At 38.0% G+C, this 18,083-nt stretch overlaps 1 protein-coding gene across 3 annotated transcripts; it reads right to left on the bottom strand.

Annotated features, from left to right (window-relative positions):
- Positions 1-1,177: 1,177 nt before the first annotated feature.
- SMPDL3A (sphingomyelin phosphodiesterase acid like 3A) lies at positions 1,178-17,664 on the bottom strand. 3 transcript variants are annotated; one of them, XM_057739064.1, is made up of 8 exons: positions 17,432-17,664; positions 12,376-12,589; positions 11,333-11,477; positions 6,462-6,558; positions 5,545-5,714; positions 4,907-5,087; positions 3,427-3,506; positions 1,178-1,806 (listed from the first exon to the last, which is right to left on the bottom strand). In XM_057739064.1, exons 1-8 carry the CDS (start codon positions 17,523-17,525, stop codon positions 1,489-1,491), a joined length of 1,299 nt encoding a protein of 432 aa, XP_057595047.1. In that variant the 5' UTR covers positions 17,526-17,664; the 3' UTR covers positions 1,178-1,488. The 3 variants fall into 3 exon arrangements, with proteins under 3 accessions (XP_057595047.1, XP_057595046.1, XP_057595048.1); XM_057739063.1 differs by having other exon boundaries at positions 3,427-3,551; positions 17,432-17,661; XM_057739065.1 differs by lacking the exon at positions 12,376-12,589 and having other exon boundaries at positions 3,427-3,551; positions 17,432-17,612.
- Between the last annotated feature and the right edge of the window lie 419 nt (positions 17,665-18,083).

Raw genomic sequence — 18,083 nt, 5'->3', positions numbered from 1 at the left:
GTGTTTGTCTAGAATGATTTAGGCAGTACCAGTAGGGGGGCAGGCAGATGATACATCCCTTTAAGTAAGTCGTGTTTGTTCCTATTCAATTTTAAATATTGTAGAAACAATCATAGTAGTGGAGTCTGAGTTGGTTTGGTTGCTTTCTTAGGATACTAATTTATTTCTAAAAAGAAATCCTAAAGTTCTCATTTTAGTGGTGATTAGAATAGCAAAATGTTTAAAGGACTAGAGGAATTCTTGGGTAGCCTGTATCAGCTATAATATACTATAGGACTCAATCTGTTGTTCTGTTCCCCATCCCCACTCCCCTCTCCTCATATAGTAATCCCAATTCTCTCATGACACAACCATCTACCAGTTTCTCCAGCCAAAAACCTAGAAGTTATCCTTTATTTCTCTCTGTACTTTATCTCTTATATCCTTGCCATCAACAGGTCCCGCTGCTTCTACCTACAAAATTATCACTAAAGGCTACTTTCCACTGCCACCACCTTAGCATACCCACAATCCCTTTTCTACTAGACTACTTCAAACCCTCCCACTGTCTCCATGCTTGCATTATGAATCATTCTCTGTAGAAGAGCCACAATAATCAACTTTAAAGGCTGGATCTCTATCTATAGTATTTAATATATTTAAACATATATAAAGAAAAATGGAGCTAACATCAACACAGCTACTAGGAAATTGATTGAATTAGGAAATAAAACTTTACCAACATATTTAAATCCCCTTATATATCTCTCCCCAATCAACTTTCCCATTCATTAACTTCTGACATTCCTGTATTTGATGTTTATTTTACCAATACACCTTTTTTGGGGGGAATCTATTACATATATCTCTAAGAAATATATACTATTTCTGCGTTCTTAAAGTTTGATAAAATATTTCATTTAGCCATCCTCCTCTCTTTCTTAAAACTCAGCAGTACTAAAGAGGACTCCCCTTCACTCACAATGAAGACAGGTAATGAGGTCATGTCCTATGACGTTTCATACACTCAGAGATGGCCCTAATGTGACCTTGGTGTTTTCCCAAGGGTATAGATAGTGCATAAACAGTGATAACCTCATGATACTTAAAACAGTCTGAAGCTCAGTTTTCACATGAAGTTCCCACAAGAGTGAATTAAAAGACTGAAAATTACTATATTAAAAATAATGCATCATACTTAGGGAAAAGTAATTTGTTTTATTGTATAAATGACAATTTCAACAAGAGTATAAATTAGATATAATTATATAAATTGGAAGATATGGTATTTACATCCAAACATCATTCTAGTAATGGGCAGTTTAAATATATTCGATACAATAAAAATTTAAACTGTTAAAAATATCTATATTTGGGACCATAAAAAAGCAAAGACAGGAATTTTTCTTTCCCACTCAGTAACTCACAAAGATTTGCATAACAATTTCCACAAACTGATCTCAGAAACAGAGCAATGTTACATTTTCTATGAATACAAACTGTGAAATACTACAGATTGTGCTTTATATAATATTGCTTGAGGCAATCTGTATAAGAAATAACATCAAGATTCATAATTGCACAAATCTGAAAGGCTTTACATTTCCCATCACAAATTACACTGCTGTCATAACTCACAAAGAAGTAATTGTAGTATTTTATAAACTGTTTACTGGCTAGGATCGCAAATTGTTTGGCTAATTGATACAAACTTTTTGGCTGCAAATCTTCAATGTCATAGGCCTGGATCAGGTTATACTCCAGCTTCCAATTGGATTCTCCCTTTAGATTAGCATCTGTTAGGTTCAAGTAATACTGCAGCATATCCTGTAGTTAAAAAGAGTAACAAAGCCTGGTTCATTTATTGGCATATAAAGTACTACATAGTACGAAGAATTCTTATTAGGATTTATGTGACATTCTTAATTTAAAGTGTAGTCATTTTAAAAAGTGAGAATTGCTTTTAAAGAAAAAGAGTCTCAATAGAAAAATCTATATTTTTTTATTTAAAAAATAATGAAAGAACATAATAGAAAATAATCCAACTATACAGAGATATACAAAATAAAAAGCCTTCAATTCACACCCTCAGAAGTAACCACTGCTAATAGTTGTGTATTAATCATTTGTAGGCTGGAGGTGGCTTGTACTTGTCCACAAATGCTGACTGTCAAATATTCAGGAATCCTGCGAGTGAGCTGATATCACTTTGGCAGCTTGAAATTGGTCATGATGAGAGTATTCATGCCATGGAAATCAGCAAACACTGCAAATCAAAGCACTCTTTCCCCCGGTGAACCAGCTGTTAAATATTTACCAGTACTCCGGTGTATGTGTGCTATTCTAGATTTTATTATGCACAAAAGAAATATAAGTATTTAGAATATATATATATATACCTATTTACTATCTTCTTGGCTTTTTCAAAAAATGAAATCAATCTACACAAACTGTTCTGCACTTTAAAAAATGATATAATATTATATCAGGTACATCTTTCTGTATTACTATACACACATACACACAAATGTGTGTGTATATCTGAGATTCAGATCCAAATAGGCAACTAATAGTTGTAAAAAATGTTCTTTGGACTATTTTATCAGTCAATTGTTTTATTTCCTCATTTAACTTAATGTTTATGGATTAAACCAGATTTCTCCTGCCCTATCTTTTTTAGGGAATAACAGAGCTATCTCCTACTAAATTTACCTAGGAGAAAAATACAGTTACATCAATAGAGACTTTAATTGGGAAATTCTTTTCAAATTATATTTGTTGAAAGGCGCAGTACCCATAAGCTAAATGTTCAGCTTTTTGAGTATGAATTGATATAAAGCATAGAGTCATGTACCAACTCCAGAGAACTTTTGCTTCAAAGGTCCAACTCAATTTATTTTCTTCACAAAAAGATTTTTTGCCAACATTTATTGAGTGCTTACTATAAGCCAAGCATTTTCCCAAGTGCTCAAATATTTGTTCATGTAGTCCTCACAGCAACTCAGTGAAGTCAGTAATAGTTTAATCCCAGTTTTAGGGGGAATAGATTGGAACACAGAGAAGTATGATAAGACCACTCATGAGACAGTTTGGTTTCAGAGCCTACGTTCCTCTTCATAGCTATGTTCTGGAGAAGAATAATTGGTAACAAATGTGACATAGGGAAAAGTTTCAAATGTATGTAAGTCCACAAACAAGGTGCTACCCAATGAACCCCTTATCTAAATAAATATGAAGTCCTTAGAAGAGAGAAAGAGCTTCCCAAAAGCTAACCTCAAAAACCCACACTTAGAAAGTGCTGATATTCAAAATATAAAAAGAAAGACATCTTGAAATTTCAACATAAAGTACAGCTCACAAGAGCTGTGCTGAAAACATTCAACTAAAGTAATGAACACTACAAAGATGCATAAATATGGGGTCAATTCTAAAATTGTACCAACTTACCAATAACTTATAATCACGAGGATCATACTGAAACAGTCTGACACCAGGATTGTTGGTCTGTTTTTCTGAAACACTCTTCACTGGAGTAACAGCAGGAGCCACAAACAAAGAATTTATTGGATTTCCTGGACAAAACATATGTACATAACCATACATTTTTTAATAACTGAGTTTAACTATATTAAAAATATGAACAAGTTCCAGATTAGGAGGTTAGCAGTCGTAACAACCAAACAACGTGTAATGCTTGATGGGTCCTGATTTGAAACAACAGTAAAGAGACACTTTTGAGAAAATAGGGGAAGTTTTATTATGAAGAAATTAAAAGAATTATTGCTGATTTTGTTAGGTAAGTTAATGCTATAATTATTATGTAAATTATGTAAGTTATATTTTAGCAATGAAGACAGAAGCATTTAGAACTGACATACATTTGATGTTTGAGATTCACTTTCAAATACTTCAGAAAAAAAAAGAATAAAGAATCAAAGGTAAAATAAATGTGGCAAAATCTTGATAGATATTGAATATAAGTGATGGTACAAGGGGGTTTGCTTTATAATTCTCTCTGCCTTTATATATATTGAAATTTTTCATAATAAAAAATCCAAATTACTACAAATACAGACACATAAAATATACAAAGCTGGGTTTGTTTTGTACTCTACCTGTAACAATATTCTGATAATTGCATAACAAGAATTTGATTAAAGTGTCACCATATTTTATATATATCTATTATAGAACTAAATTTCTTTCTGAGTAAAAAAGCTATCAAATGCTGGAAAATGGTCATTTTTACCAAGCCCACTCTTTCTAGATGAAAAGGTAAAGCATTTCAAAAATGTTACCCAGTTATTGAAAAAAAAAATACATATTGATTTTTCTCCTGGCTGACTACTAAAAAATCAGAACTCTTATTTTGTTAACCCTCAGTTTTCTGCCCTCATACATGTTATCTTTAAAAATAGATAATCATTGTCTTGATGCTAGAGCTTCTTCTTTTTTTTTTTCTTTTAATGTTGAGTGATGACAGTGTCAATAAACACTTAAAAGTAAGAGCTTAATATATTTTATTTTAAACCAACAGTAAGTTGTGCTTCGCTCTTTAAAATCTGAGAAGTAAAAATAGTCATATCAAAAGAAACTTGAGTCTAGCAGGTAAATAAAAAACAGTGATTCTCTAAACTTGAGGATCTAAAAGAACATTTGAGTGAGCTGAGGTTTCAGAGGCTTTTGTGGCAACAGCAATCAGATGATGATGGCCTTGTGGAGCTAACAGGAAGAAACCCAGGTGCAGAACTAAACATGATTTGGACAGTCGCCATACACTCATAGAAGGTAACTGAGAAAAAGCAGGTGCTGGCAAGTAGATTTAATAAAACTTTTAATTTACTGGATCAGTAAATTTATTAATAGATAGTCACTATTTTGCTCTAGCATCTTGGATTGGGGAAATGCAAATAGAACATTATATTACCTTTTTTATCTGAAAGAACCATAATACTATCTCTATGAGTGTGTCCATAAAATTGTCCTGCAATAATGCTACTGTATTTTCTAAAAATATCTATCAATCTCTCATTATAGTATTCTCTTATTGCTGTGATGCTACTTGAAGAAGGCAGGTACCCCACTGGAACATGAGCTATGATGTACACCTGGAGAAAGAAACATACAAAGAGGGCTGATGAGAATCTTTTTGCACATTTATCATAACAAAATGATATTTAGATACCCAAGATTGAAAATATGTTAATTAAATTTTAGAAAGCAAATATACCATCTCTCCTATTTACCAAAAAAAGATGAAATTATGAAACTACTAATGGCCCTATATTTGCACTTGTCTACTTAAACTACATGGTTTATAAGGTAACTGTGACCTTGCTCAAAAATCTTTTTTTAATATCAACAGATGTCAATCAACTCTCAGAGCATTAAAAGCAAAACAAAATAAAACAAGCAACAACAACAGAGGCAATTCATAAGGTGTTTCATGTAAGAACACCTTTCAATTTTGATACTTTTGTTAATACCTGACCCCTCCCAAGTCTAATAAATACAAAAGTTTAATCCTCTGTTTAACCCCTAATGATGTTGGTCTATGACATCTACCTTCTCCTTGTTTTGCTGAGAGATGTTCAGTGTATTTTCTAGCCATTCAAACTGATTTGCTGGGTCAGTCTTATTCAGGGTCATGATATTTGGGCCATAGTACAGGTTTGTGTTGAGACTGATGATCCTAAGGTTCAGATTAGTGGAAACTCTCTGTGAATAAAAGCCACCTATAAAAACAAATTTTAAACACATTCTATAATAATACACAAATATATATAGACACTGTGAAAGTAAATCTTAATTAAGGTTCACAAGCCATTTAGGAAGGTTTCTCACTGTTTAGTTTGCACTAACATAGGTTGTCATTGGATAAGAATCAGATTTAACAAACACTGAAAACCTACTATGTTCCAGGTCCAACACTGCCAGTTCCACATATTGAGGTAACAACAGGTATCCAACATTCACATGAAAATATAACTAAATGTTTCGGCACTAGGCGATGAAGTATTGAATTTTATCAAAGAAAGATTAATAAAACAACTTCTACTTTTGTTAAGTTTGGGGAGTTAAGAGATATTGTGAAATCTAAAATCCAGACAATGGGAACACACATGAATCTTGCCAGAGAATCCTGAGGAAGAAACGGCAGATAAACCAGAGCTGCTACAATCTCAGGTGAGGCGAGGCTTAAAAGCATAACCCCACTCACACCTGTGAACCAGCAGTGACAGAGCACCCTGCTGCCATGGTGCTTTCAGCCACTGGGATCTTGGCCCTGCTTTCTTTGTCTTGGGCTCACTCACCATCCATGCCACTCCTTGGCATTCAAACACGATAAGGCCGCCAGAAAAAGTGGGCACAGAGACTGTTCAGAATTGGCACACCCCAGCAAACCTTAAAGATCTAAGTCTAAACAACATGAACTGAATAAAAACAGAGACTAAACAGGTATGAGTCAATCCTTCACTTACCTTTCCTTAAAGTACTAATAGCTTCCTCATCCAGCCATGGTTTCCAGAGGCTTGCTACTGCATTGTACACCTTGCTGGTGACCACAGGCAGTTGATCCTGGCCACAAACAATATAATCCACCATTGAAACTCTAAAGATATGTGGATGAATTAATTTAAACATTACTTGAGTGATTACTACTATGTTAGCACCTGGAGATGCAGGAATACCCGATAGACTTAATTTTCAAGGAATACATAACTTAGCTGGGGAGATGGAGGACAAAATGCAATCATCTGTAAGACAATGTACCTAGGGACCACCACAAGGGTTCTGGGAGTGGAGAAGCAAGAACAATCAAGTCTGGCCCAGAGAGGCAGCAGGGAGAGTGAAAAGAGCATTAGAACTGGACCTTGAATAATGATTTCATTGAGTTGACAAGAAAGGGAATCAAAGTAAAAACAAATGGCCCAGACACCAACACAGTACCATATACAGAAACAAGCCCTTGTTTGGCGTGAACAGGGTATAGAATGGATGTGGGAGTGTGTTCATTAAAGAGACACTGAAGGCAGTTTCAGCTGAAAATGTAAGGCCTAGTGCAGCATGCCTAGAAAATGGGGAAAATGTCATGATTTTAGAATTAAGTCCTCTGAAATGTTAACACCAGTATACAGCTTTTGAACTTGAATGAAGACTTATAACCACATGTTTTTTATTTGAAGTCTCTTCATGTCAGCCTAAATCATATTATTTTTTTAAGTAGTATAATACATTTTACAGTATTTTTGTCATCCTATTTTGTCATATTATAATAAAATATCTTTATGGTGACATAAGCTCTAGGGAAGAAAAAAAAAATGTCAAGAAAGTAGATACTGAATAAAAACCAAGAAATCATTTGTGAAATTGGGCAACTATTCCTATTTTTTATTTCAAAAATTATATTAAAAAACTGGAGCCATTTTCTTTACTCTCCTCACTTGCTTCTGTATATTGGTGACACAGACCTATTTCTTAAAGGAGTTTCTCTGTTATCATTAATTAAAATGCTTAGTTTTTTTAAGATGACACCCAAGTCACATTAATTCCTAATACATATACCTAATATATAATGAAAATATAAATATATTCAGGGCAAGTAATAAGCAAATGACTTCTTTTAACTGAAATTAATCATCCAAAGTGTATTTTTAGTTTGTGTCAGATATCAGAGTCACCTGTCTGAAAATTTACACAATGGCTTGGGCCAATCTAAATTCTGATTAAAAACTGGTAATCATCAACATCATTATCATGACCATCATTAAAAACCTGACATCTTAGCCATTTGTTTACTTTGGGATGGATGCCAAGATACTGGTATGGCCATGTAGAATCAAAATTATATAAACATGACTCTAGACGTTCCTCTCTATTTTAAATATGAGAAATATGAGCACCAGAGAAGTTAGATGATTTATCCAGGGAGCACTGGTCAGTCCCAGAGCTGGGTCTAAATCTCAGGTCTTTATACCAACACTCTTACATCCAATTATCTATCACACAATAGAAGTGACCCGCCCACCAGTCTGGTGGCACCAGCCTCGCCAGTGTAGGAGTGCATGAGGACCCGGGCCCAGACTGCTTCCTTGAGTGGCAATGGGAAGAAATCCCTGGGCTGTCTGCATGAATATCGACTTCTGATGTAATGGGTGGGGACTTGCATCTGTATTTGTATGTTTATGTAGCTGTGTTTATATATATGTGTACGGGTTTTAATGGAGAAATAACACATCCCATTTATTTGTTACCAACATTTACCAGGATTTGATCTCAGAAAAGAGTAGTCCCTAGGAGAATTTGTTGTGAGGCTTTCACGTTACATTTGACATTCCTGAAACTGAGATGGAAGGATGGCAGTAGAATAATAGAAGATTTTCAGGTATAAGGTCATAAGCTAGGATGAGAAAAAACATTAACTGTTTAAGATATAAAGGCTACCCAGTTTATCCTCGCTGAATATATAATAGCATATATTTTAGAAGTTGGATAGTATCTATATCTTTGAGTTATTATAAGATTTGGCTTTGCAAAAAGAAGGCAGAGGTAAAAGTAAAATGAAACCAACCCTCAGAGGAGTTAGGAAACATGTGTCCCATGTCACTGCTTCATGCTACAAAACCATCACTCTACTTACTGAGGGCTTATTATGTGCCAGGTAGGAAACTAGGCCCTTTCCATACAGTATCACTAATTCTCCCCAAAACTTTGCAAAGTAGGTATTATTGCTCTTGTTTACAAATGATCAGGGACAATTATGTGCATTATCCAAGTTGCTGAAGCTATTAGAAGCAGGATAGGACAGGTTTATAAATTCTAGTGAATGTGACTCTAAACCCCACATGCTTCCCATTACAACAGTCTGCCTGTCACCAAAAGCATACAAAAACAGTGTGTGTAACCTCTGATTCCTGGAGATTGTCCATTCCCAAGCCTCTGCCCTGTGTGGTCTAACATCTCAACAGTAACAAAAGCTGGCCACTGGTTGAGAGGCTGACTCACAAAAACTCACATATTGTTCATCTCAAGACTGCAGGCTGGGTCCAAGAAGTCACCTGAAACTTAAGCTCATCCTAGAGTGCAACTTTTCAAAGTCACATTATTCAGATTAGTTAACTAACATAATCAAAACCCTCATTAAGCAGTCTTTTGACATGAGATGGAAAAGATATTCTAAACCAAAAGAAAAATGTAGACAAAGAAAGGCGTGAAAGTAAATTATGTTCAGGAAATATTGATATGTTAGTCAAGCAAGAGCAAAGGATGTGTGAAAGGATTTTTTTTGCTTTGTTTTGTTTTTTTAAATGTTAAACCTCAGAAGTAATTTTTTTAAGCTCTTTATTGGAATATAATTGCTTTACACTCTTGTACCAGTTTTTGAGGTACACCAAAGAGAGTCAGCTGTATTTATACATATATCCCCATATCCCCTCCCTCCCGTGACTCCTTCCCACCCTCCCTGTCCTGACCCTCTAAGGCATCACCCATCATCGAGTTGATCTCCCTTTGTTATACAGCAACTTCCCACTAGCTATCTATTTTACAGTTGGTAGTGTATATATGTCTATGCTACTCTCTCACTTCGTCCTGGCTTCCCCTTTGCCCCCCTCCCCCAACCCCATGTCCTCAAATCCATTCTCTACATCTGCATTTTTATTCTTGCCCTGTCACTGGGTTCATCAGTACCATTTTTTTAGATCCCATATATATGAGTTAGCATATGGTATTTGTTTTTCTCTTTCTGGCTTACTTCCCTCTGTATGACAGTCTCTAGGTCTATCCACTTCATTACATATAGTTCCATTTCATTCCTTTTTATGGCTGAGTAATATTCCATTGTATATATGTGCCACATCTTCTTTATCCATTCATCTGTTGATGGGCATTTAGGTTGCTTCCATGTCCTGGCTATTGTAAATAGTGCTGTGATGAACATTGGGGTACATGTATCTTTTTGAATTATGGTTTTCTCTGGGTATATGCCCAGTAGTGGGATTACTGGGTCATATGGTAGTTCCATTTTTAGTTTTTTAAGGAACCTCCAAATATATATAGACATTTCTCCAAAGAAGACATGCAGATGGCTAACAAACACATGAAAAGATGCTCAACATCACTAATCATTAGAGAAATGCAAGTCAAAGCCACAATGAGGTATCACCTCACACTGGTCAGAATGGCCATCATCAAAAAATCTAGAAACAATAAATGTTGGAGAGGGTGTGGAGAAGAGGGAATTCTCCTGCACTGTTGGTGGGAATGTAAGTTGGTACAGCCACTATGGAAAACAGTTTGGAGGCTCCTTAAAAAACTAAAAACGAAAGGATGTTTTTAACTGAACACAAAAAATCCAGGATGTGGTCTCTGCCACTAAGTGATTGTGAGACCTTAAACAAGCAATTTAAAATTTCTGGGCCTCGGTTTTCTCATTTATAAAATGAAGAGTTGATCTAGACCAGGAGTCAGCAAACTTTTTTCTATAAAGGGTCAAATAAATACTTTAGGCTTCTGGGCCATACAGTCAATGCGACAACCATTCTATTCTGCCGTTACAGTGGAAAAGTGGCCACACCACAAAACAGAAAGAATAGCCATGGTTGAGTTCTAATAAAACTTTACTTACAAAAACAAGTGTCAAGCCACATTTGGACCACAGCCCCCAGTTTTCCAAGTCTTGAACTAAACAGCAAACTCTAAGATCTCTCGAATCTGAACAAATCTAAGAGTCTACACTGGTACAGCAGATATCTGTAACCAGGGCTCCTATCTGACTGTTATGCACAGGCTGTAATAAACATTCACTCTAGTAGGTTTAAGCGTGGGCTGTATTAGGCATTAAAAATATTCTCTACATGTTCTCTGCCTTGAATCACATGTTGAACATGGACCTCCCTTTTTGGTTCTTATGATAATTTGCTATACTTTTGTTTTTAATCTCAATCCAACTTAGATCAGAGTATGGGTAGCTTAGTATGCCTAATAGAAATTCTGAAAAATGTAAACATTTGTCAACATTAACCACTTTTGCTAACCTGAACATGGAAATTCAAATGAACAAAATTATTCAAAAGAAAGGAGAAACTGAGAAGAATACAAAGGAAATCAAGAATTAGTAACTCAGAAACTACGTGATTTGCTTCCAAAACCTCACTATGGATGTAACTATTAAGAGTCACTTTCAAGTCCTCAAAGCACTTGTCTTGCCTTCCTCGATGGTTAGCGTCAAGAGCACACTCTACCTCCATGAGGCCCCCACCATGCCCTATCATCAGCTAGTTATCAGCATAATTTTGACACTACTGATGGGAAAAATCCTTTAGGCATTCCTAGAAGCTGTGTTCGAATGTACCTGTGGCCAATAGTCATGATTACCCAGTGCAGGGAAAACCTGGAGATTCGGAAAGAGAGTCTGGACAGTGGTTGTCATATTAGCAATCACATTTATGACTGTGTCTGTTGACAGTTCACGCACTGGAACATGAGGTGGGCTATCCCTGAAAAGGAGACAGAATCATAGAGAACAAAATCAGTTTCTATAAAAAGTCACTAGACTCCTGTGTAATGCCTTGCTGTACTGTCATTGTCAAATTCCACCATAAATCAACAGATGATAAAGAGCTGATAAACCTCTCTTCATTTACCTTTGTCCCACAGAGAAGCCTATGAAAAAGAAAATTTGTGAAATGCAAAAGATAAACTGGAAATCTCAGTCTGTTCCACTGCCGGACTGAAGATTTATAAGAGGCAAAAATTTTTAGTAATTAAAAGCACAGATTCCAGGGCCAAAAGTGCCAGGTTTGCCACTTACTAGTTGTGTGCACTTGGACAAGTTACTTAGGCACTCAGTGCCTCCATTTCCTTATCTGTAAAATGGGAAGAATAATGATATCTATTGTGAAGATTAAACAAGTTACAAGGTATAACTTAAAACAGTGCCATGGTCATGACTGCAGGTCCAGGAAATATAGGCCTCTTCACTCTGTCATGATGGAAGGAATTAGTTAATTACACCACCAGAAGATGATGTTTGCAAAATGGCTATCACAGGTTAACTCTCATTGTTGCCTTTTGTTTTTTGATTATTTATCAAGACTATTGTCACATTAATAAATACCTCAAGACACTGACACAAATATGCTGTTCATGGATTCATCTCTTAGTTAACATGGACATATTTCTAGAGCCTGTATTCTAAACAAACAAACAAACAAACAAAATTGGGTCTTTTAAAGTTTTTCTTATCCCTAATAATGTTGATTAATTTGACCTATTTTTTTAAATCCAAATAATTCTTAAAACATAATTAATAGTCATGAAATTCAGCATTCGAATGAAGCTTAGGACACTGTACACACACACTGAGTAACTAATGGTATTTATATAATCACTCACCCTGTCCATATCATAAAAGATGCTTCTTGTCCTGAATTTTTAATAAAATCAAATGCTGACAAAATGAGGTGATAAGGAGAATCACATAGAACATCTCCAAAAGGGCCAGGATTGGAGGCATTTGCGCCTTTGGAGGAAGCGCACACTTTTGTGTGGTCATCTGTGATGTGGTAAGTGGGGTCTAAGTGTAAGTCAGTCACATGCCAAAACTGTCCTGTTGATGAGAAAACAAATGGTGTTAAATCTACTTCTCTTTTGGAACTCCCACACAAATATTTATAATAAGAGGAAACAGTTGCTCCACCCTGTGATAGAGGAAAGCCTTAGTAATTTAAATATTCATATGCCCTGAAGTTAAACACAATCTTTCCTTGTCAAAAATAAGGATTCTAAAAACAGCAGGAAGACTTTACTAGAATTTACTATTGACACACATCAGAACTGATGAGGTCAGTGACAGCATGACTACCTTAACAAAGACTACATAACAAAGTTTGCACAGTGATATACATGGAGACATCCTTCTAGGAAGTCAACAATAATCCCATATTGTATCTTAATAGCATGTCTCCTTCCATGTAGAATTTAAGGTTTTAGAATTTGTTTTCTTCTTATAGAAAAATGGACATAAAAATATGATGTGTTGTGTTAGGGTTACCCAGTGAATAGATTGTAGAACCTGTAACTAATAAATCTCACTCCTAATTTCTTAGAAAATCTTGCCTCTCAACATTTATGGAAAAACAGTCTTTATTCTAGCTTTTAGTCAAAAATAGCCATTGCCAGAGGTTCTTAAAAGCTATTTAATAGAGGAACATCTATCGTACACTTGTATAAAATGTTAATAATATTAAGGGAAGTATTGATATTTGTTAAGGAAGATGCTTCCATTGGGTTTTCAGGGAGAAGCCCAGGACCCATTTGATAGCATCCCAGATGGGAAATCATCTTGAGAAAGATTCTTTCATCGAAAGAAACACTAGTACTAATAATCATAGTAGTGTCTCTCTTTTTTAAGTATTTACTGTGTGCCAGACATTGTGATAAGCAATTAAAATATACTATGTCATTTCATTCTCAAAACGACTCTCTGAAGTAGGAATCACTGTTCTTATTTCAGAGTTAAGAAAGTAATGCTGGATCAATTAGAAAATTTTCTCTAGTATATACAGCTTAATAAATAGCAGAGTCAAAATCTGAACCCCCATTTTGAAGGGCTCTCAAGTTTGCTTATACATATATCTTCAATGATTTTGCTGCCTTCTCATATGCAACCAACAAATTGTTTTAATATTGAGACTTTTTCACACTTTGAATTTGGATCTCACTCTGGTTATGACTAACTTACAATAAGAAACACGTCAGAAGTGACTTAACAATACACACTACTACACCAGAAGAATGGAGCAAACAAGTAGAATGCAAACTTTTATATACACAAATGATAAAAGCTAAGCATGATAAAAGCTAAGTGTGCACCTGACCAAATACTTGAATAAAACCCAAAGCTGGAAAATGAAGCAGAAAATAGAAAGCAGTTAATTTAAGGTGCAAAAGGTGTGTTATATTTGGGATCTTGTTTCTTCACAACGCTGTTATAATGTTATAACACATTTAAGTTCACTGCTAAGAAGTAGTAGACAAAAGATTCAGAACAAAGTAGTCATTAAATAGTCCTTATGGTCAATTACTTGGCATTCAGTCTGCATTTGAAAACATTTGCCAAGAGTAATTTATTTTATTCCATAATGCAGAAAGTACACCAACTTTTTTTCCAGCTTGGACATACTTTACACAGCACATAAACTGAATTAACAGATAGCTCAGAATCACCCTGGAGGCTGCCCTTCCTTGAGGTATAAATATATACTGCATCTCAGTTTTATGTAAATATGTATATTATTATTCATAGAATGTTCAGGTATGTAGTAAACTATACATAGAACAGTATAGTGTTATGGTTAAGAATGGGGGCTCCAGAATCTGCCTGACTTCAAATCCAAGCTCCTCTTCCTAATCTAGTTGTATGATCTGTTTCATCTGTAAAATGGGAATAATATTATTGTCTAGTGAATGAGGGTTTAAGTGATTTAGCAGAAGTGAGAGCCTGGTATCTGGTAAACAGCATTGGTTATGTTGTTATTCATTTGTAATGTTAAGCTTGCATTTGAGATTGAATTTCCTCATTTCCAAGTAATAGCTGAAATGCACTGAGTACTTACTGTAAGTTTAAAACTGTTTCTTATGCTTTACACGTGTTAACCTATCATTATTTCCATTTTACAGATAAGGAACTGCAGCACTCAGAGATTAAGTCCAAGTCATATATGTCGTATGCAGCAGAACCAAGACAGCGATTCAGGAAATCTGACTCCAGAGTCCACATTGCTCTTAACCACTGCACACAGTACCTCTCTCTGTGTGCTCACATTCAAATGTCCTTCCAGAAAAAAAAAAGTCCTTCTGTCTCACTTGCCTCACATGAAATAGATAACAACTACACCTAAAGGAGATACTGTGACAAGTAAGGGATGTGAAATTATTAATATATTAAACTTTTGTAAAACAAAACTGAAACCCATTAGGGACACATTCCTCTGATGTAACCTGGATTTATATATCCCCTATAGTAGGTCCTCAACAAATGCTCTTTAATTAGGCACAGGCAGATTCAGAATTTCCTCTAGATCACATGGTGACTCAGCAATGAAAGCTGAAGTTGAACCAGTCTCTCCAGACTTGCAGTCTAGAGCTCTTTCCACTACATTGCATTGCTAGACAGATAAGTGAGGAGTAATTATTTAGATGCAGGAAGGGTGTCTTTAAATAGAAACCAAGAATGGAGCCCTGACAGGTTCCTAACCTGAGATTTATGAGTAATGAACCTCTGGAGGCCTCACCTCCTGCCTCTAATGAAATTTATACAGAATACTCTGTGTGGGGGGGGGGGACGGGGGGGGTGGTGTTTATGTGTGTGTCTGTTCAAGGCCATAGACCTCGGGTGTGGCAGAGCCCACACTTCAGATTCTCTGGTTCACAGTCCAATGTTCTTTTCACTACACAACAATTACTTTCTTGTTCTACAGATAATCTTTAAAAAGATTCCCATAAATGTATACATGTATACGTGTGTGTGTTGTCAACATATCTAGATAAATGCTCAAAAAATCTTATCTAAAAGTTTTAATTTATCCCAAAGAAACTAGTAAACCATAATTCAGAAGTTTGGACAGATGGTTGTGGTTTAAAATAGGTGGGTTTTTTTTCATTTGTTTACAGTCAGTTCCTACCAAATACCCCAGCAGGTCCTGACCTACTAAATCTAAAAAACTGTGGCCAAACGCCCAAGGTGAAGCCTCCCCGGGCTGTTGTCCTCTGACCACTGGGACTTGACAGGTCAGAAAGCTGAAGACAGGGAATTTGAGAGAGTGCGTGCATGCGTACACACGCACACGCCACGGTGTAAAGAAGTCCAAGCATTAGCAGTGGAAGCAGCGGGAGAGGCAAGGTCCCATCAAGCGGAAAGCATATAAACTAATATATTCAATATGAACCTGCTGAGTGGGCACTTCAGCAGTCTTTGAACGTTGGTTCCCCCTCTCCCTCCCTCCTCCCCATGTGACTCCACAGTGTAGCTTTCCTACAGAAACAGGGAGGTGTGAAGTGGCGATTCACCAGACCCCAGAAAGCTGTCACTGAGGCCTTCAGCAATCAGATCCTTAAAACCAAAAGGCGAATTTGCCATGGGTTGGCCTCCTGCAATCTGGGACATTATATCTCAAAATCCTAAACGGCCACATAATGAAAGAAAAACAGCTTTAATGAAAGCAGAAACCAGCATACATAAGTATTTGGGAACAATTTCTTATTATGACTAACAGTTGGGAAACCAGATTGACAGTTCTTGCTTTCAGCTGCGTGACAGCTGAGTCATGAGGACTTGGCTCTTGGACATTTTTTTTCCCCAGAGCATTTCCGAACTCATGTGAGAGAGTAAAGTGACAGAGAAGAGAGGAGTTTTCACCGCTAAGCACTGCGCTGTTTCAGAGACAGCTATGCCCAAACCACAAAACACAGCTCCACCTATTTCATTTCCTCCACTCTAGGTAACAGAGCAGTTATACTTCAAGTTGAGACTTGGAGGTGGGGGTACCTTGAACTTTCTGACACTGAAGGCTCAGGTGGCATCATAAAATCTCTCATCCAACCTTTATCTATTCTGGACCAGTGGTTCTCAAACTCTAGCACCTATCAGAATCACGTGGACGATTGGTTAAACTGACTGTTGTAGCTCCATTCTCCGAGTTTCGGATTTGGTAGGTCTGGGGTGGGGCTAAAAACTTGCATTTTTAACACGTTTAGGTGATGCTAGTGCTCCTGGTCCCGGACCCCACTTTGAGGACCACTTCTGTACAGGCGCTGGGGTGAGCGTTGGGAGCGAATACAATGGGCCCTGCCCGCAGGGAGCCCAACGGCGTCCAGGTAAAGTGAAGTGAAGGCCCCGTGCGTTCTAACGCAGACTGACGAGTGGGGAGCGCCAGGACTGCGACCGGCTGTGGTTGGGGGAGTGGGAAGAAAGGGCCACCAAACTTGGCGAGCGGGACAGAAGAAACTCCGAGTGCCACTGAAATGTACACTGCTGAGAAGCTGAAACCCCGCAGCGCCCCCTCCGCTCAGATCCGGGGCCTCTGCGAATGCGGGACCCTCAGCCCCCAGCTCCTCTTTCCCTTGAGACAGCCAGTTTTTCCTTCCTTTCCCTCGGGAGCGAAACACACCTGGAGACACAAAGCGAAAACAACTGCACGGGAGGAGCAGCGCCCTTGCTGCGCCCCCACTGTCCCCAGGCAGTCCCGACCTCCCCGCCGAGCCGAGCTGGCGCTCCTGTGCCTCGGCCGCCCTCGGCCTCCCCGCGCCCCGCAGGGGGAGGCACAGCCCAGAGCCCAGAGCCTTGCCCGGGGCGCACCGCTGCCCCCGCGCACAGTGCTCGGCTTTGCGCAGGCGCTTTGGCCGCCGCTCCTGGGCAGCTCCCAGCAGGGAGAGGGTACAGACGACTCACCCACCGCCGGAGCGGGAGCCAGAGGCAGTCCGAGGCCGGGGCGGCAGTGCCAGGCGCCCAGCAGGCAGCAGACGAGCGCGGCCAGCGGCGCCATCGCGGGTCGCGGCCCCAGGCCCTGGGAGACTATCGCTGATCTGGGGCTCCACTCCACCCTGGGGCCCCGGGCTGGCGAGGAGGCAGAAGACCTATGCGGGTGTTGACACCCAGTGGTCACGTGAGAAGGCAGGTTTCTAAACGAGTAGGTTTACTTGACCTTCAATAGCTGTCTGCGATTATCTGGTGGGGTTTTTTTTTTTTTTTTTTTTTTTCTTCTGTTTGTTTGTGTCTCAGCGTCAGTGACTAGCCTGGGAAGGAATGTGCTTGGAGCAACCCCGCGCAGATCAGGTTCCCTAAGTGCCACCCGGCCCTAACTGCATGGGGCTCCTCTGCAGAAGTGATGCAGAGGACCTCGAAGTGTCTTGATTTGAACCAAGGTTAGCAGAGATTTTGGATACAGTGAATCTGAGTATGGTCCCTCACTCAGCAGTGTCAGCACTACCTAGGAAGTCTAGTTAGAAGTGACAATTCCCAGGCCTGCCCCAAACCTATTGAGCCACAAACTCTGGAGGGGAAGCCTAGTCGTTTGTGTGTACACGTCCTCCACGTGATGCTA

This window comes from Hippopotamus amphibius, chromosome 6 (genome assembly GCF_030028045.1).
Source record: "Hippopotamus amphibius kiboko isolate mHipAmp2 chromosome 6, mHipAmp2.hap2, whole genome shotgun sequence".
Taxonomy (NCBI): Eukaryota; Metazoa; Chordata; class Mammalia; order Artiodactyla; family Hippopotamidae; genus Hippopotamus; species Hippopotamus amphibius.
This window is presented reverse-complemented; position numbering and strand designations above follow the sequence as displayed.

Excerpts from the sequence above, each read along its gene's own strand:
- SMPDL3A (XM_057739063.1), bottom strand. The coding sequence starts at position 17,525 with ATGGCGCCGCTGGCCGCGCTCGTCTGCTGCCTGCTGGGCGCCTGGCAC. Across the intron at positions 3,552-4,906 it reads GGTTCTTTCAGATAAAAAAG|GAAATCCAATAAATTCTTTG; the intron begins GTAATATAATGT and ends TGTTTTGTCCAG. Across the intron at positions 1,807-3,426 it reads CTCGTGATTATAAGTTATTG|GATATGCTGCAGTATTACTT; the intron begins GTAAGTTGGTAC and ends TTTTAACTACAG.